This window comes from Podarcis melisellensis (assembly GCF_964234715.1).
Source record: "Podarcis melisellensis genome assembly, chromosome: 5".
Taxonomy (NCBI): domain Eukaryota; kingdom Metazoa; phylum Chordata; class Lepidosauria; order Squamata; family Lacertidae; genus Podarcis; species Podarcis melisellensis.
The window spans coordinates 94,258,933-94,279,326 of record NC_138537.1 but is presented as its reverse complement, the minus strand read 5'-3'; the positions used below and the strand labels follow the sequence as shown (position 1 = coordinate 94,279,326).

Below are 20,394 nucleotides of genomic sequence, written 5' to 3'. Positions count from 1 at the left end.
GGGGCGAGCCGAGGGCTGCCCCGACCTTAAGTGGCCTCTGTAAGGCCCGCCCCTGACGCCAGCCGATTGGCTGGAGGGTGTGGGTGTAAAATCACGGGGAAATCCTAGCTTCCTGCGAGGCTGACGCCAGCCCCGCGGGAGTGCGGGCGGGTCGAGAGCCCGCAACCCCACCTCCTCCCGATGGTCGGTAGTGGCATTCTCCCTCATGGAGAGCCCATGTTGCGGTCGGGGCTGATGAGACACCTCACTGTTGCTAGGCAAAAGGTTTGGCCATTCTTTTAAGCAGGGGCGGGCTGTTACTGGGGAAATTTATATGTTGCCATTTATTGATTGACAGCCCTATTTGTTAAATACACTGCACGCAGCAATGAACTTCCTCTTTTCGCTGCGTGCTTCGGATCACCCGCCCTCCCTTCCCTAATTTCAGGCTGTTTGCTTGACCTTGCTATGCCTGTCATGGGGTCGTCTGCTTTGGGGCAGGGGCCCGGTAGGAATTTTGTCCATTTGACTGATTGGCTGGTGCCATTTGGTTTTTGCCTACTGCGTAGCAAATCATCACAACTTGTAAGGTTGCGGTTAGGCATTGGTCTGGGAATTGGTTGGTGGAGGGGTATGGATTTGGCTGTGCCTGCCCCTCCAAAATGCTGCTGCTGCTGCTGCAAGGGTTTTCCGTTAAAGGAACCCAGGGGCTCCCCATGCTTTTGTCCGAAACCCCCTGGCAAGGGGCTAGGGCCACGCAAGCCCCTGGGAGCATTCTGGGGAGAGGTGAGGCACGGTTCCCAGTCCCGTCTCTCTCCCCAGGTGACTTACCCTTGCTGACTTCGTGGGGGGTGCAAATGTCAGAGCTGTCCCCGTGTGGGGTCAGTTAGTGCTACCAATACCTAAGCAAACACTCACATTGCTGTAATTTGAATAATGTTGTGGCCAAAATTATGCCGAAAACCTTAAACAAAAATTAAGTGTCAATTGTGTTTTTCTTTGGGGGGGGGGTCTTGGGGATCTCGATGCGCAAATGCCGCATCTTATTTCAAAACCAGTTATAAAGTCCAGTGTGACTATTTTAATTCAATTGTTTATTTAGTAAGTATTGGAAAATGTTGGTTCTAAATGTGTTCTCCCTTCCTCTCCACTGCCAAAAACGTCCCAAGGAACTAGTAAAGGTTAGACTTCTTTTTCCATTTTGATAACCATATCAGTGTTACAGTGTAACCAGATAAGTGTTTCTTATCTGATTGGTGTGTTTTTTAATTGTGAGCTACTGAATCGTGTATCGATGTGCTTCTATTCCATTTGATTATCTACGAATCTTCTGAATGTTAAATTTGCACCACATTTTTACATTTTTCTTTAGGAACATCCCAGACCAGAATATGAAACCAAATTGCTACAGAAGAAATCCCAAACCGAAAAATGCAAAAAAACATGTCAAGATGAGGTATGGCATTTCAGTTTTACCGTAAAACAAAATGACTGCCTTGGTTTCTTCCATCTGTCTGTCTGGTTGTTTTTACTGTATCTAGTTTTGAAATTGTTTTGTGGGTCTTTGGACTGCAATAAAGTTTTGATTTGATTTGATTTGATTTTTACTGTATTTTTGCCTTCCATTTCTTTTCAACATGCATATTATGTTTTTCTTAGGGCCATAACCTTTAATTGATTAACACCTTGGTTGAATAAACCGGGTTTTGCTCCAAAAGACAAATTATTGCTTATTTTGAGGTGGATGGGCAGGGTACTATTTTGATTTTGTTTGTGTTCCTACAATTGAAAATGAAACGGATAATTTTCCATTGATGAATGGTGGTGTTTTTTAATGACTGATCCTTAAGTATTAAAAAAAGACTCGTTTTCATAAGATACACATTGACTGATACTTATTTCAAGTGAATTGCTTGGTTAACAAACAGCTTTGGACAATTCAGTACTTCTGCTGCCACTGCCTAGACTCTGCAGAGTGGGACAGTCACTGCCACACCAACAACCCGGCCATTTATGGTGGCAGTAGGAGAAGGTAGGGAGACAAGCAGATGGAGTCTGATGCCATGTAGTGTTGGCTGTAAGAGCATCTTGGAATCCAGCAGATTCTAGGCTGGCTTCACTCATTTTGAGACTTTCTGCTGGTGGGGATATCACAGATGTACCTTCTGGTTTCCCTCATATTCAGGAAGCAGAAGAGGTAGGTCTGTACCAATAGGAGGTCAGCTGAATAGCCCAGAGCAGGGGTGCCAACTCCTGGGAGCCCAGCCTTCCCCCGCCCCAAATTTTTAAAGGAATGCCTGGACTCTTTCCTCAGAGCAAGGTGTTCTGGGCAAGGTGGACCATGAGAGTTTCTATGCCACTGTGGCATTGTCGAGGCAGCTGCAGTTTATTTTTTAGATTTTTTTAAAAAGTTAATAGTTAAACAGCTAAATTTAAAAGAGAATTTCTAACTACGATGGCAAAATCACAGCAGCACAGGCCCTCCCTTTGACCACCTTACCCGAATGCCTTTCTTTGAGGAAAGACACCGCAGCATGTTCTCAGAGTGAGGCAGTGGCACAGTGAGCCAAGCCGCAGCATTAGGAGTGGCAAAACAATGAATGAGTAAGGTGGCGGGTTGGGGAAAGAAGGAGCCAGGGTCATGGCGGCAGCGGAGGAAAGGAGGAAGACGGGATTGCTCTGGAGAGCCATAGGAGCTGGCAGGGCAGGCACAGGCAGTGGCAAGCGAGGAAAATAAGCGGAGGGCCTGTGGGGTACTTATTTGCCACCCATCCTGAATGAGGCAATTTGCCTCTTCCTAGAGCTTGCCTAGGAACGCGGGCATAGGCGCCGACTCCATGGGGCCTGAGGGGGCCCGAGCCCCCTCAAAAATTTGTTTGGGGGGGCTCCGCCCCCCCAATAATTTAACAAAATTATTAGTTATATTATGCTTTATAAAATCACAAAATTATGTTGGTATTTTTTATTTTCCTTGTTTGACGATAGTTACCTTTTAAAATACATTCAGTAATGAGTTAAAACAAAGCCACTCCCGATCTAGAGAGGGGGTGGGGTTGCGGGCTCTCGACCCAGCAACAATCTTGCGGGGATTCCCCCTAGCTCATTAATATTCACCGTCCACGGCGGCAGCCAATCGGCTGCCACAAAGGGCGGGCCCTCACAGGTTCACTTAAGGTCGGGGCAGCCCGGGGCTCGCCCCTTTCGTTCCCCCAGCAGCAGCGGTTTGGAGGTTTTGGGCCCCCCCCAATATTTTTTATAAGTCGGTATGGGCCCCCGCCCCCCCAATATTTTTTTATAAGTCGGCGCCCCTGAACGTGGGTGACGCTGTGGTCTAAACCACAGAGCCTAGGACTTGCTGATCAGAAGGTTGGCGGTTCAAATCCCTGCGACTGGGTGAGCCCCTGTTGCTCGGTCCCAGATCCTGCCAACCTAGCAGTTCGAAAGCACATCAAGTGCAAGTAGATAAATAGGTACCACTCCGGTGCACCGGCTCCCTCAGCCAATAAAGCGAGATGAGCGCCGCAACCCCAGAGTCGTCTGCGACTGGACCTAATGGTCAGGGGTCCCTTTACCTTTAGAGCTTGCCTGGACGACAGTGCTGGATTTATGTATAAGCTAAACAAGCTATAGCTTAGGGCCCTACCCTCTTGGGGGGCCCCAAAAAAATTAAAGGAAAAGAAAATTGGATGTGCATTTCCAAAATATAATATAAAAAACAAATAAAATAAAACCTACATACAGCAACAGTGTTTTGTGTTGTGTAGGCTCCTATGATGTAAGTAATGGGCCCTGCCTGCTAGCCTGCTCCCTAAAATATCACTGGTTTGCTCATTTTTATATACAGTGGTACCTTTGTTCTCAAACTTAATCCATTCCAGAAGTCTGTTCCAAAAGCAAAGCGTTCCAAAACCAAGGCGTGCTTTGCCATTGAAAGTAATTTATTGTTGACAAAGGACAGCTGGACATATAAAGGGCGCCATTACCTTCAGTCGCTTAGGGCCTCATCAAATCTAAATCTGGCCCTACTGGATAGTAAAGCCCAATAGGCTGGTTAGTCCCCTATATCTAACAATCTTCAAGAGAAGCACTAAGTTTCAATGCAACCAGAACTTCTCAAGGGGTTTTCTCCACCCACCCAGTTCATCAAAGTTTACCATACTGAGACAAACCATCTGAATTTCAGCAGAAGCCAAAACAGTTTCAAAGATGTGTTCAATTTCTTGCAGGAGGGTTTTAACACAACCCAACAAAAACCACAGTGTACTTCATAGTGTCATAAATTAAGATACTACAATGCTGTGTTTCATAACTGCTTTGGAGTAATAATTCTCCATATTCTAGTAATGCAGCTTTCATCCCAAAATGAGCATGACTTTCTCACCAGGCTGAGGTTTCCCCATAAAAGGCAAGGAACTGCAACTGAGCAAAGACTGTAGACGATAATATTAGTTCTTCCATTGCCCAGACTATCATGGTGCATTAAAATGTATGCATTGGGATAATTGTTTCCATTAATATCAGTGGCTGTCATGCATGCATAAACCCTGGCAGGATAATGAGGATACGGATAAGCTTTCTGTCTTCTACAAAGCGGATGTTTTGTCCGTTTGATAAAGCTGCCAAGTTAGGAAAGTTTTAACAATATCCATATTCATCAGAGATCCGCTTTGCACGACCCTTGCTCTGCTTTGTTAAGGACAGATGTAGGTTGTAGGACAGATGTATGCATTGTGTTAACCTTTTGTGTGGACTTTGCTTTGGTCAAAACTGTGTTTGGGCTTGTTCAATGGTGTAGCTCCCATAGGAAAGCTAGTACCAGAAACTAGCGTTTTCCTTTAATTTTCACCGATATATATTTATATATAGACACACAAACAAACTTGTGTACCGAAGAGAGTTTGTTGCCAGTACTTACTGCAGTTTTTCCCTTTCCTGTATAAAGCTACCTTTGTGGAGGGAGAAAGGGAGAGAAAGATAAATATGGGTGATAATAGATGCTGGAGTCTTTCTTGAATATTCCATTAGAATATTCAAATGAATTGCTATGCACTTGTCTAATGTCTAATGTGTGATTTTTAAAGCTTCCTTTTTTAAAAATACCATATTTACTCAAATCTAATGCTCACCTTTTTTGGCCAAATTATGTTGTGAAAAGTAATGTGCGCTTTAGATTTGATTACACATTTACATTTGCCAGCAAATACTTTTTTTGGTTTCAAGGTTCTGGAAACTGAGGTGCGCATTAGATTCAATGGCACATGAGACTTGAATAAATATGGTACAGGTTTATTGATTTTTGAGAATGTACCAAATCAAAGGAGAATAAAAAGCCATAACTGTAGCTGTGACTGAGTGAAGTACAGAGGTTGTTTATATCTTCTTCTTCTTCTTCTTCTTCTTCTTCTTCTTCTTCTTCTTCTTCTTCTTCTTCTTCTTCTTCTTCTCCTCCTCCTCCTCCTCCTCCTCCTCCTCCTCCTCCTCCTCCTCCTCCTCCTCCTCCTTCTCTTCTTCTTCTTCTTCTTCTTCTTCTTCTTCTTCTTCTTCTTCTTCTTCTTCTTCTTCTTCTTCTTCTTCTATATTAATAAATATGGAGGAGTGGCTCAGAATTTACATTAGAATGAAATCAGATCAAAACCCATAAAAAGTTGGATGTTTAGCCTGGAAAAGAGAGGAGATATGATAGACATCTTCAAATATCTAAAAGGCTGTCATGTGAAAGATAGAGCAAGCTTGTTTTTTCTCCAGCTCTGGAGGGTGGGGTTCAAGCCACTTACAAGAAAGGAGATTCTGGCTGAACACCAGGAATAACTTTCTGATAGCGGAATGGACTCCCTTGGGAGATGGTGGACTCTCCTTCCTTGGAGGTTTTTAAGCAGAGTTTGGATGTCCACCTATCATGGATGCTTTAGCTGAGATTCCAGACTGGATGACTGGACTGTACAATTCTACGATTCGAGGCAAAAGAGGGATAGGATCAAATGGTTGGGGAAAGGGAACAGTCTCAAACATGTCAAGGCCAGGCAAAAGGAGACTCTGTTAGAGGGGAGGGGAGTTTGATGTGTGAGTCATTGGAGGTTTATATAATACACTACTTTTGGTTATAGATGTTATAAATGGAAACCATGTGACTTCAAGCCTGGCAGTGGCCAAAAGCAAAGCCCCCAAGTCCTTATGTTCTGCACTGGCATTACAGGCAATTTGAAATAATAATAATAATAATAATAATAATAATAATAATAATAATAATAATTTATTATTTATTATTTATACCCCACCCATCTGGCCACTCTGGGCGTCTTCCAACAAAATATTGAAATACAATGGTCTGTTAAACATTAAAAGCTTCCCTAAACAGGGCTGCCTTCAGATGTCTTCTAAAAGTCTGGTAGTTGTTGTTCTCTTTGACATCTGGTGGGAGGGCGTTCCACAGGGCGGGTGCCACTACCGAGAAGGCCCTGTGGCTGGTTCCCTGTAACTTGGCTTCTCGCAGCGAGGGAACCTCCAGAAGGCCCTTGGCGCTGGATCTCAGTGTCCGGGCTGAATGATGGGGGTGGAGACGCTCCTTCAGGTATACTGGACCGAGGCCGTTTAGGGCTTTAAAGGTCAGCACCAACACTTTGAATTGTGCTCAGAAACATACTATGAAAGCTATGTGTTTATGCTGTTTATGCAATATGGGAAGTCGAGTCATTTCTCATGCGGTATACAAGGGCACATTTGTGCTCACCATGGGAATATGTCAACCCAAGCATTCGGCATTTTGGTTTGGTTTTGGTTTTCTCACCATACTTAACTCCATTTTATAAAGGCGTGTTCCACAAAATCAATAATTTATCTCCTGGGGATTATGTTGCAGTTATTAGAGGTTTTTATTCTGTTGTAGTAGTGTTTCTGAGCATGACACATTTTGCCATCGAGGTCTCCATGATGCAGTAAATATTTTATCTGTTAGATTGAAAGTGGGGGAAAGAGCTTGTCAGGAGTGGAACAGAGACACAAGGTTGATTTATCACTCTAACAATGCCCTAAAGGTGCTACTATTTCAAAAGGAAGCTGAAAAGGCTGGAACATTTATAATGAATGCCTAAGGTTAAGCAGCGGAACAAACAGTGAATAATTAAAAATAATTACATGCACCTGAAAACAGATGATGACAAGTTCTTTTTTTAAAAAGTGATCCGAAAAGGCTTCGATGAGAGTCCTCACCATATTGCGTGTGAGTTATTTTATCATTGGGATTCTTCATTTTCAAAACCCATAATTATTTATTCATAAATATGGAATTATAACATAGTAAATGATGCATCAGTATAATATTCTTACAAGCATCCACTAGCGTAAGAATTAAAAACAGTCACTGCCTCAGATGGCTTTAAAGATCAGTGGTTCCCAACCTTTTTTGGGCCATGCCCCAATTAAGTATCTCTAAAACCCTGACCCCCCCCCCCCGTCGCGACATATAATTCTCATTATTCAAAAAGTGAGCTCCTGTTCATGTGGAGGAAGCCTAAAAGGCCATTCACATGGTCTAAACAAGCTTCCAAATTGCCCCCCTTAAAAATCAAATTGTGCCCCACGTGGGGAACCACGGGATTAAATTAAATAATTAGAACTGATACGGGACGTGGGTGGTGCTGTGGGTTAAACCACAGAGCCTAGGACTTGCTGATCAGAAGGTTGGCGGTTCGAATCCCCGCAACGGGGTGAGCTCCCATTGCTTGGTCCCAGCTCCTGCCAACCTAGCAGTTCGAAAGCAAGTCAAAGTGCAAGTAGATAAATAGGTACCACTCTGGCGGGAAGGTAAATGGCGTTTCTGTGCGCTGCTCTGGTTCGCCAGAAGCGGCTTAGTCACATGACCTAGAAACTGTAGGCCGACTCCCTTGGCCAATAAAACGAGATGAGCACCGCAACCCCAGAGTCGGTCACGACTGGACCTAATGGTCAGGGGTCCTCTTTACCTTAGAACTGATACAGTCCATTGTTGAGAAGTAGACCTGTGCATACCAATTGCTGATCAGCAAATCGTGCAGGAGGACTCTTGTCCTCAATTGTTTCCTTCACGTCTGCCTGTGGGCATCTAGCTGGTTAGTTACAGGATTCTGCCTAATGAGCCTTTGGTCTGATCCTGCAGGGTTCTTCTACTTCACATATCCTAAAATAGTGTCTCCAAGAATTTAATGATTTTCCCCCCTTGAGGACTACAGTGGAACCTCGGATTGCGAACGTGATCCCTGTGGGAGGCACGTTTGCAACCCGCAGCATCCGCAACCCGCAGTGCCGCATCTGCGTACGTGCGGGTCGCGAATCACCGCTTCTGTGCATGCGCGAGCGTGAGACCAAAACCCGGAAGTAACCCGTTCCAGTACTTCTGGGTTCGGCGTGCTGCACAACCCCAAAATGTGTAACCTAAAGTGTCTGTAACCCGAGGTACCACTGTACTCTGATTGTCTACCTGTTCAGGGAAGTTTTTAATGTGTGACATTTTAATGTATTTTTAATCTTTGTAGGAAGCCACCCAGAGTGGCTGGGGAAGCCCAGCCAGATGGGCAGGATACAAATAAATTATTATTATTATTATTATTATTATTATTATTATTATTATTATTATATTTTATTTTACCTTCCCTTGGATCAGGGATGGAAAGTAAGGCATCACTCTTCCCCCAGTATTAAAGTTGTAAAAATAAAAATAAAAATGAGTCTAGTTCAATAAAGTAGTTCATTTTTATTTATTTACTTTGCATATTTTCTGTACCGTAACACTTGGCTTCCTTGGCTTTCCTGAATTAGAACATCAGGATTGGGGCTAGCATTTTTAAAGCATTGTTGCATTTGAGTGTTCAGGCTCCATTCAGCATAAACTGAAGCTCGGTGTGAACATGGTCAGATGTCATACCCTGAGGTAAATTCTGAAGGCAACCTGTTGTCTTCAGAGCAGCAAGTGCTCCACTGGCTTAGGGCAGTAAGAAAACCCGATGCAGGGCTCACCCACACTTCCATTTGGTCTGTGTTTCTAGGCAAAAGTCCAGGCTTCCCAGATCTCTGTCCAAGAACTTTTTTTTTCTTTCCTCCAGCAAGAAAAGCCCCGCTCTTTACTGCTGAATCAGAGCAAATGACAATCTGCGGCAAACTCAAATTGCCGTTTGCTCCAGTAAAGATCGGGTTTTCCTGGGGAAAGTGGCTGGACAAAAAAAAAATGTGCTGGGACACAGAAAGTGCAGACCAAGCCTAGAAAATGGAGGGCCACAAGTTCATGAGGTGTTCTGAGAGCTGCACATTAACTTTCCCCCTTTGTTTTACATGAAAGCGTGTTCTCCTTAATAGAGAGCACGTGTTGCGGTGGGGTCTGGAAGGCCACCCCTCTGTTGCTGGCCGGGTTAGTTTGGATGACCATCTCCAGTGATTTCGCAGTTGGGTTGTTGGGCAAATTTTGGTGTTGCCATTTAGGGGGTTGGTCCAAAGTTTATAAAATGAAGTCACCCAGCTCTGACTGGGCTCTTTTGCTGTGTGCATCGGATCACCCACCCACCCTCCCTAATTTTAGGAATCTTGGTTGACCTTGCTATGCCTGTCATTGGGTTGCCTGCTTTGGGGGCAGGGGCCTGGTAGGAATTTCATCCATTTGGCTGATTGGCTGGTGCCATTTGGTTTTTGCCTACTGCGTAGCAAATCGTCACAACTTGTAACGTTGGGGTTAGGCATTGGTTAAAAAATTGGTTGGTGGAGGGGCATGGATTGGCTGTGCCTGCCCCTCCAATGCTGCTGCAAAAAGGGAATTCCGTTAAAGGAATCCAGGAGCTTGCCATTCTTTCATCCATGAATGGGGCTTAGGGCCACGCAAGCCCCCGGGAGCATGTGGGGGTGGTGGTGAGGGTCTGGTGCCCGGCTCCATGCTCTCCCCAATATTGTTTTCCCTCACTGGCTTTCACTGGAATCCAGAAATCAGTTCTGTCCCTAGGCGTGGGGACAGATAGTCATAACCATTGCCCAAGCAACCACTCACATTTATGTATTTTAATAAAGTTGTGGCCAAAATTATGCCAAAAACCTTAAACAAAAATTATGTGTGAAGTGTGAATCATTTGGGGGTGGATTGGAGGACCTAGACGGGACGTGGGTAGCACTGTGGGTTAAACCACAGAGCCTAGTACTTGTTGATCAGAAGGCCGCCGGTTCGAATCCCCATGACAGGGTGAGCTCCTGTTGTTCAGTCCCAGCTCCTGCCAACCTAGCAGTTCGAAAGCACATCTAAGTGCGAGTAGATAAATAGGTACCGCTCCAGCGGGAAGGTAAACGGTGTTTCCGTGCGCTGCTCTTGTTTGCCAGAAGCAGCTTAGTCATGCTGGCCACATGACCCGGAAGCTTTCTGCGGACAAACGCCGGCTCCCTCGGCCTATAGAGCGAGATGAGCGTGCAACCCCAGAGTCGTTCACGACTGGACCTAATGGTCAGGGGTCCCTTTACCTTTACCTGGAGGACCTCGACAGGCAATTAGCTTCTTGAGTTGCTACAGAGTGCGGTAGCTGACATACTGAAATGGAGACAGAAATGAGGAGCATGAATGTGATGGTGTACTATTCTTCACAAGGACATTGTACAGTGGCCCTGTGAGGGATGTTGTTATCACGATGAACAATCCCCTCAGCGGCATTTCCATCCCTGTTTAAGAATTTGCAGGATTCACGAGAAAATAAATTAGTCCTAAGCCTCACGTTGTGCATCTTGATTGACATTTCCAACTTGGAGAAAGTAACTTAACAGACACTAAACTGAGTAATTTTAGAAAGGGATCCAGAAATAGGTTGTTGTTGTTCCCAATGTCTGCTCCAGGAACTCAAGCCAAGGAATGAGAGCTCTGTTCAACTGTAAAATATTTTCCTTGAGAAAAAATGTGGAATCTACCGTCTGGGTTCAATCAGGATTAAGAATTAGTGTAACGTGGTCACATTCCTCCAGCAGACAGATGGAGAGGGCAGGTAGCCGCAAAGCTAAACGACAGACTTTACCGTAACTCTGATCATCTGCTTGAATGGCCAAGCAAGTGGAGATACTAGGGAGGAGGAGTGGAGAGGGCAGCCAAGTGAGTAGCAGTGACTACTTCTTCCCATTGCTAACCATTGTTATACAGTGGTACCTTGGGTTAAGAACTTAATTCGTTCCAGAGGTCCGTTCTTAACCTGAAACTGTTCTTAACCTGAAGCACCACTTTAGCTAATGGGGCCTCCTGCTGCTGCCGCTGTGCCGCTGCTGCATGATTTCTGTTCTCATCCTGAAACAAAGTTCCTAACTCGAGGTAATATTTCTGGGTTAGCGGAGTCTGTAACCTGAAGTGTATGTATAGCTGTCAACGTACAGATTTGAAAATAAGGGACCAGCAGCCTCTAAAATAAGGGATCAGCAGCCAAAATAAGGGATTTTTGTCAACCAGCAGCCAAACGAAGCCTCATGCGGTGGTTCCCACAGCGCAGCAACCCGGCAAAGGGGATGCAGCAAGGAAAACCACTGCCACCTCTCCGCTGGGAAGCGCTGAGCAAAGGTGAATCCCCAGGCAATGCGGCCGATTTGATCGGTACAAAGCATGCAAGCTCCACCCCCAGTCGTTCTTTGACTCCTCATTGGGTGAGCAACGCAGCCAAGCAACACAGTTGAAGCCTCCCTCCTCCCTGGCTGGCAGGGAGGGAGGGAGAGGAGCTGCTTCCTTTGAAACCTTGGAAATTTAAGGGAAATCATCAATAAGGGACAGCAGTGGGACACGGCGTGGGGATAAGGGACTTTCCCACCAAATAAGGGACAGTTGACAGCTATGAGCATATGTAACCTGAGGTGCCACCGTATTTGTATGGAATAAAGAGCAGGTGAACAAACAGTAACCAGCAAGGAGCATCTATTGCTGCTTTCCCCCAACCCTCTGTGAGGCAGATGAAAATGAATGGCTAGTGCCATAAGTGCTTCCTGGAGGGGTGGTCGCCTTGGAAATCCCTGCCAAAGGCCCATCAAACCCAGGAGCAAGTATTTGGCAATGAATTTAGTTTTCAGAAGATTCAGACGCATGGTAGGGAAGATATTTGTCCCTTTCTCATAATGCACTGGCCTCATTTACTCTCACTCGCCATTAGGTGTGGATCAAAATGGCGTCCCAGTTAAACACCCCATTCAGTTTCACTCATAGCCCCATTTGGTTCTGATTTGGAGATATTTCTTTGCTCTCATGCAGAGGTCCTTTTTCGATTCTACATGTGGGGGATTTAACCTCAGCTGTCACAGCTTATATGATTGCAGAAATATTTTATGGGCTTCTGCAATTGCATCGGCTGCAAATATCTTGCTGCAGGATAGCAACAGTTCTCACAAATGGGGACTTCACATTTGTGAAGCCTGGCTGAAAGTTGTATCAGCAGAATCCCTGTATGCCAGGCATAGGCAAACTCCGGCCCTCCAGATGTTTGGGACTACAATTCCCATCAGCCCTAGCTCACAGGACCAGTGGTCAGGGATGATGGGAATTGTAGTCCCAAACATCTGGAGGGCCGGAGTTTGCCTATGCCTGCTGTATGCTCACTGAGCTTCAATTTCAGGGCAACATTGAGCAAGAGCTATGATGAGTAGTGCTGTGCAGAAAATTTCTCAATAAATCTCAACAATAGTTTTCTTCCAGTCCAACATAATAAATTTACCTCCAATAAATCCTTCATCTTTATGCACACATGTGTCTCTTTGCTGTGGTCATATATTAAAGCAGTAATCCATAGTTATTTAGTTATTGTATTTACTTATTGTATTAATTTGCACCCAGTCCCATATATTCCATTCCCATTTCCTGTTGTTCCATTTTTCTATCCTAATTTAGAAGAAAGTTCTTACACTTCCATTCTTTTTCCAGAAGTGTTTCCAGAGGCTTGGTAGCTTTCCCCTCTAAATTCGCTCCAAATTGTACACCGAATCCTTTCTTTCTCAGCTCTGTCTCTGCCAGATCAGAATATTTCTTATTCTCCTCCAACATCATAACTCCACCGTTTAACTTTCACTCCTCCAGACACCTGTGTGGAGGTCCTCCCCATTTCAGCATCTTGTTGTTGTTCAGTCGTGTCCGACTCTTCGTGACCCCCTGGACCAGAGCACACCAGGCACTCCTGTCTTCCACTGCCTCCCGCAGTTTGATCAAACTCATGCTGGTAGCTTCGAGAACACTATCCAACCATCTCATCCTCTGTCGTCCCCTTCTCCTTGTGCCCTCCATCTTTCCCAACATCAGGGTCTTTTTCAGGGAGTCTTCTCTTCTCATGAGGTGGCCAAAGTATTGGAGCCTCAGCTTCAGGATCTGTCCTTCCAGTGAGCACTCAGGGCTGATTTCCTTAAGAATGGATAGGTTTTATCTTCTTGCAGTCCATGGGACTCTCAAGAGTCTCCTCCAGCACCAAAATTCAAAAGCATCAATTCTTCAGCAATTAGCCTTCTTGATGGTCCAGCTCTCACTTCCATATCTACTGCCTTACTCTCCTGTTTTGGCAGTTCTCCATCAATATTATTCTCCAAAGGTTCTGTGTCTTCATTAGCCTCATCTTTCTCTGATCCATTTTCATTAACCATTTTATACGTCTCTGAACTCTTCCAATATATATAATTAAGCCTAGATCACTACTAGCATTAGAAAGTCTGACATTAAAAAAATTGTCTTTACCTGATGTCAGGACCTGCCCAGCAGGTTGTTGCAGCTGTTGTGATTACAAAATCATACCACGGTTGTTAACAATCCCCTGTTGAACAATCCCCTTCTCTGCAATTGTTAATCAATGAACTCCTGTTTATATATCTACTATACATTATAGCTGATCACATGGCAAAATTATCACCTGATTATACATTGTAATAGTGTATTCAGTTTTCAGTCCCATTATGAGGCGTGCAAAATCACTCTAGAATTAAAAATGACTTGGGTAAAGAAAGAGCAATTCACTTCAGGAATGGGAGGATTTAAAAGCATGATTTCTGAGATTACCCTGTTCTTGCACAGCAAGCGTCTTAAAATACACTTTGTGATTGGTAGGACAGAAATGCTCCAGATAATAATATTCAGTAAACGTAAGAATTGTCAAACGCTCTTGTGCTGCCACCACCAGAGGAAACCTTTCTCAGCAAGAAAGTGAGAAGGTGGTGTGGTGGTGACGGATTAGCTCTCTGGGCAAGTGACAGTAACAGAATTAAGGTGGGGGATCACACTGAACTGAGAACTAGGCATTAAAGGGAAAGAAGGCAATCAGATATGGGGGTTGCCATCTCAGTGGCGGATCTTGGGGTCTCATATTTCAGTGGCACCCTGTGCAGTGCCAGAATTGGGTGCCCCCACGCCTCTCACGCTCCATTTTAAATCATAGTTGGGGCATCCCTTGTGGCACTAACAAGGTTCCGCTCCAAGTGTGACCGAACCAGTCAGGCACACCTAAATGTGTCTCTGGCCATCTTTGTAGCAGGCCTGAAGAACATTTAGTTGAGGACATCAGATTCTGTCATAGGGAGCCATTGATTTTTGTGTTGCTTTTTCAAAAAAAAAAAAAAAAGTCAACACATACCAAAAGAGAGAAAAGTGTCCTAGAAGTTTTTTCATGTTCAAGCAAAAAAACCACCCTCCTGTGAAGGTAGCTTTTACTGAAACTTTCGTGTCTTTCTAAAGAAATTGGATAAAGGAATTGAGGGGATGCTTATCAAATTCGCAGGTGACACCAAACAAGGAGGGGTTGCTAATGCCCCAGATTCTAAATTACCTTAACGGATTGGAGAATTGGGCCCAAACTAACAAAATGAATTTCAATAGGGACACCAGTTGAAAGGTTCTGCAGGTAGGCAGAAAAAAACAAGCTGCACAAATGTAAGGTGGGGGACACCTGGAGTACATGTAGAAAAGATCTAGGGGTCTTAGTAGACCACAAGCTGAGCGTGAGCCAACAGTGTAACACAGCAGCAAGCAAAAGCTAGTCTAGGCTGCATCAACAGAAGTCTAGTGTCCTGATCAAGGGACGTAATATTCTCATTCTATTCTGCCTTGGTCAGACCACACCTGGAAATCTCTGTCCAATTCTGGGCACCACAATTTAAGAAGGATATTGACTAGCTAGAATGTGTGCAGAGGAGGGCAATCAAGATGATCAAGGGTCTGGAAATCAATCCAATTGAGGGAGTTGGGCATGTTTAGCCTGGAGAAGAGGAGACTGAGGGAAGAGATGAGGCCATCTTCAAGTATCTCAAGAGCTGTCAAAGGGAAGATGGAGGAAGCTTGTTTTCACCTGCCCCAGAGGCTAGGACCTGAACCAATGGCTTCATGCTCCAAGAAAGGAGATTCTAACAAAACACCAGGAAAAGATTTCTGACAGTAAGAGCTGTTTGACAGTGGAAGGGATTTCCTCAGGAGGTGATGAACTCTCCTGCCTTGGAGGTTTTTAAGCAGAGTTTGGGTGGCCACCTGTCATGGATGCTTTAGTAGAGTTTCCTACATTGCAGCGGGGTTGGACTGAATGATCTTTGAGGTCACTTCCAATTCTACATTTCTTTGATTCTATGAAATTCAATATTCTGTTTACCTCAGTGGAAACGACACATTGATATGCATGGTTTACTCATTTCCAACAGAAGAAAACATATGGCTATTGAGAGTCAGCGATAATCTCCAACTTTAACGGTTAGTTTGAAAACATTGAGACTCAGTTGTCAGAGGAATATAATATAGATTGTGTATCCACTATCCACAACTATATAGATCGTGTATCCACTAGCTACTGACCCTAGTTCAATTCTTTGGAATTCAGGAAAGTTCAATACAGCAGCGTATGGAAACAGCATGTTCTTCTGTTGCCATACATGAAATAGTCCTCACCCCACCCCCTTTATGGAACAGGGAGGAAATGCCCTTTGTGGGGGGGGGGCATATTTAAGTGGGAATGAACTATCCGGAACTTGCATTTTGAAATATCACATTGTCTCCCCAGTGTGTACACTGAACTAATTACACTATCAAAAGTTGTCAGAGCATCACCAGAGCCAATTCATGATATATTTTTCTTGTTAAAACAGTAATAGCATCTAGATTTAATTGCACCGATTTCCACTTATGTCACTATGTTGCAGTGACACTGATGCATATTTGTTTTATGTGGTGAGAAAGAATGTTTTACAGGGAATGTGAAGAGGTTCTATGGAATGAAGAGACATTCCTTAATTGGACTCTATATCATCAAGAAGGCCAAGCTAAAATCACTCTTGTGACTAGTCAGGAGTAAGGATAGACAAAAGTGGCTCAGTTGGTTCTGACATTCATTCACAATTCCGTCTGGTATTTTCCATTCTGCAGCAATTGCTTTATTTGCTCCAGTTTCTCTTTACTTCCATTGGCCATTAGTGCAGAAATATACACATTTTTATATACTGTATATCATTGCACACAATAGACATTCATGTCTTAGCATGAACAGATATATACAAATGAATTACTTTCTCTGTGCGTTGCATTTCAAGGTTAATGAATTTCCAGAGGCTAACTCTGTTAGTCTTTAGCAGCAAAAACAACAAAACCTTGTGGCAGCTTAAAGACAAAGTTAATTAATCAGCTAATGGCCTGTCAGAATGCTGTCCATGCCTGAAGTTCTACCCCATGTCTACTCAGAAGTAAGTCCCATTCAGTTCAATGGGGCTTACTCCCAGGTAAGTGGGGTTAGGACTGTAGTCTATCACATTAGCACAACCACAAAGAAGTATTTTTATTGCAATGTTTATTTCCTAAATGCATACTTCATACAGAAAATAGCTGTGTATGCATCTCCTGAAATATAACACTCAAACTAATTTATGTTTTAGATGTTTGCAGTAAACATGATTTTGTGTTTGACAGCTTTGAATCCTTTATTGTGACAATGTATATTCCTGTCATGTGGAAAAGAATAATAATTATGTGCTCAGTTTGTTTTTTCAAATTCAATTGGAATTTGTCTGCATTACAGCAAGGAAACAAAAATTGCAAAACCAAGATTTAGGGGTTGGGTGGATGGTCAAAAATGAGCTGTCAAATCCAGATGGTTCTCCCAACTTTAACCAAGGAGCACAGATGAAGTCTACAGGCTACAGAATAGGCAGGTTTTAAAAGATAATGAGAAAGAGGATGCAGTAAGACCTAATCCATATGCATTTCATAAGAGCTGCATGTCTTTTGAATATTATTCTCCCTTCACTCAATGCTGAGAAGATGACATGGTGGAGGTTGTACCTAAGAGAGAAGACTGTAACAACAAAGCGTGTTCTCCTTCATGGAGAGCATGTGTTGCGGTGGGGTCTGCTGAGCCACCCCTCTGTTACCAGGCAGGGTCTCTAAAGATGGCCTGGGGCAGTGATTGGTTCACTGGGTTGCTGGGGTAAAAGTTATGTTGCAATTTTGGTGGGAGGGGTAAAATGTTTAAATACTCTGCATGCAGCCTGGAGCTTTCTCTTTGCTGCGTGCAACGGATCACCCACCCGCCCTCCCTTGTTTTGGGCTTGTGCTTTGACCTTGCTATGCCTGTCATGGAGTCGTCTGCCATTGGGGCAGGGGCCTGGTAGGAATTTTGTCCATCTGGCTGATTGGCTGGGCCATTTGGTTTTTGCCTACTGCGTAGCAAATCGTCACAACTTGTAAGGTTGCGGTTAGGCATTGGTTATAAATTGGTGGAGGAGGGGTTAGGATAGGCTGGGCCTGCCCCTCCATGGTTGCTGCGGAAAGGGAATTCCGTTAAAGGAATCCTGGGGCTTGCCATCTTTTTGTCCAATCCCTGGAATGGGACTAGGGCCGGCAAGCCTTCGGGGAGCATGCGGATGAGAATTGAGGGTCTGTGACTCAGCTCCATTTCTCCCCGACTTGCTTTCCCCCGCACTGTCCTTCGGTGGTGCCCAGAAGTCAGTTCTGTCCCCAGGCGGGGGGACAGATAGTCTTAACCAATGCCTAAACAACCACGCACGGTTTTGTATTTAAATAAAGTTGTGGCCAAAATTATGCCAAAAACCTTAAACAAAATTTAAGTGTGCATTGTGAGTTATTTGGGGGGTGGCTTGGGGACCTCGACACGCAACAACAAAATCCAGTTCTAGGCTGGAGAAGAATTGGGGCAAAAAGTCAAATGAATGGATTGGTAGACAGCAGCCAAGTACCAGCCAGGATGAGTCACAACTGGGCAAGATAAAATAGGGGCTACTTCAGCTAGTACATTGTACGTGTGAAGCAGAATAGGTGATGGGGATCAGTTGCACCAAGAAAGGGAAGGAGCTGTTGAGAGTGACTATCCTCCATTCTGGGCCTTTTTCATAACAAGTTTGACTAAAGGATTGATTCCAACTCTACATCATTTTTGGGGTTGCTGCTGCTTGATGCTAGTTGGCAGTCAAACACCTGTTCCTCCAGGAAGGGGACAGCTTTTCATGAATAACTGAGACTTGACAAGACAGGGTGTCCTATTCCGTCTCAGGTATGTGCTCCTAAGTTCTCAGCACAGCATCGATGAAGGGCAGAAGGGGGAAGGGTTGCTGTAGGATTTCCATAATGTTTACTTATTTCCCCGTTCATCAGACTACCTTTAATGAGTGCATGGGCCTAACACTGAGCTCTAGGAGCAACTTGGCAATTGTGTAAGTATAGTGACATAACTGCAGAAGCATATTTACTGATAGAGTTGGTCTCAAAGTTAACGCTGGGGTTCTTCAGGCTTTTGTTGCTTGTGGGGTTTATGTGTCCACATTAGGACCCCTCTATTTTGGCGATAAGGGACGCGGGATGCGCTGTGGGTTAAACCACAGAGCCTAGGACTTGCCGATCAGAAGGTCAGCGGTTCGAATCCCCGCAACGGGGTGAGCTCCCGTTGCTCGTTCCCTGCTCCTGCCCACCTAGCAGTTCGAGAGCATGTCAAAGTGTAAGTAGATAAATAGGTACCCCTCCGGCGGGAAGGTAAATGGCGTTTCCGTGCGCTGCTCTGGTTCGCCAGAAGCGGCTTAGTCATGCTGGCCACATGGCCCGGAAGCTGTACACCTGCTCCCTCGGTTAATAAAGCGAGATGAGCACCGCAACCCAGAATCGGTCACGACTGGACCTAATGGTCAGGGGTCCCTTTACCTTTTTATTTTGGCGATAGCTAAACACCATGACAACAATGAGGCTGCGCTGTTATATTTTAGATCCACCACATATCTGGGTATTCTACTCAGTTTAGAGTATGACTGCTCAGTGGAGACCACTGCACCCCTAAACAAAGGTAGAGGGGGTACGTTGTGTGATCCATCTAGGAAGCTGGCAGATCCAGATGTATTTCAAAATGCTCGGTCCCAGCTCCTGCCCACCTAGCAGTTCAAAAGCACGTCAAAGTGCAAGTAGAAAAATAGGTACCACTCCAGCGGGAAGGTAAACAGTGTTTCCATGCGTTTCTCTGGCTTCACCAGAAGCGGCTTAGTCATGCTGGCCACATGACCCGGAAAAACTGTCTGCGGACAAATGTCAGCTCCCTTGGCCTGTACAGCGAGATGAACGCTGCAACCCCAGAGTCGTTCATGACTGGACTTAACTGTCAGGGGTACCTTTACCTTTATCCCTTTCCAACAGACTTGAGCCTATCAAGGTCCTTAGTAGTGGTACCTTGGTTCTTGAACTTAATCCGTTCCAGGAGTCCGTTTGAGTCCTGAAACCGTTCAAAAACCAAGGCATGACTTTCAATTGACTGCAGGAGCAGTCAACGTCCGGCGTTCAACCTCCGGAAAACATTTGCAAGCTGGAACACTTACTTCCGGGTTTGCGGCATTCAGAAGCCGATTTGTTCAACAACTAAGGCGTTTGGGAACCAAGGTACCACTGTATCATGAACAAGTAAGCCAAGATTATGCAAATGGAGAAAGCATAGAACAAAGAACATAGGCTAGAGTCCGCTTTAGAGCAGACTCCATGATGGCAGTTTTTTATTGCCTCTATATATCAGGTGCCACCATTGCATTTGCACAACACAAGTAAAGCTTTTCTGGATGATAAATCTTCAAAACTAGAGCTCTCTTCAGGGACCAAAGATTGTCTGTTAGTATGCTGGGGCATGTTTATGAAGCATCTGCTGATGAAATATTTAACATCTGCTGCCCCTACCTGCCTGCGCTCCAAAATAATTTGTGGTTTTCTACTGTTGGACACTTAAAAAACCCCCAACAATTTCTGAATGAGGCCATTGTGTGGCCACCCCTAATCAAGCTGTTCCTTTAACCTTTAGACTGAAGTAATTATAGGCCTGTCTTCAATATAAGTGGCTGGTTAGGTCAAGGTTCTCTTAGATGAGACAGATTATTTACAGCCATTTTAACTTGGCTTCAGCTCTGGCTTTGGAACGGAAGCTGACCTTTGCTGAGAGAAAGATGGGAGAGCATGTTCTTTCCAAT

The 20,394-nt window shown here is 44.6% G+C and overlaps 1 protein-coding gene across 1 annotated transcript in view; it reads left to right on the top strand.

The window, feature by feature from the left end:
- Positions 1-20,394, top strand: part of ANO2 (anoctamin 2) — a 152,789-nt gene that overhangs the window by 74,837 nt on the left and 57,558 nt on the right. Inside the window, exon 13 of the mRNA XM_081911712.1 lies at positions 1,352-1,435. Within this exon, the coding sequence (XP_081767838.1) occupies positions 1,352-1,435 (84 nt within the window). The remainder of the gene's footprint in view (positions 1-1,351; positions 1,436-20,394) is intronic.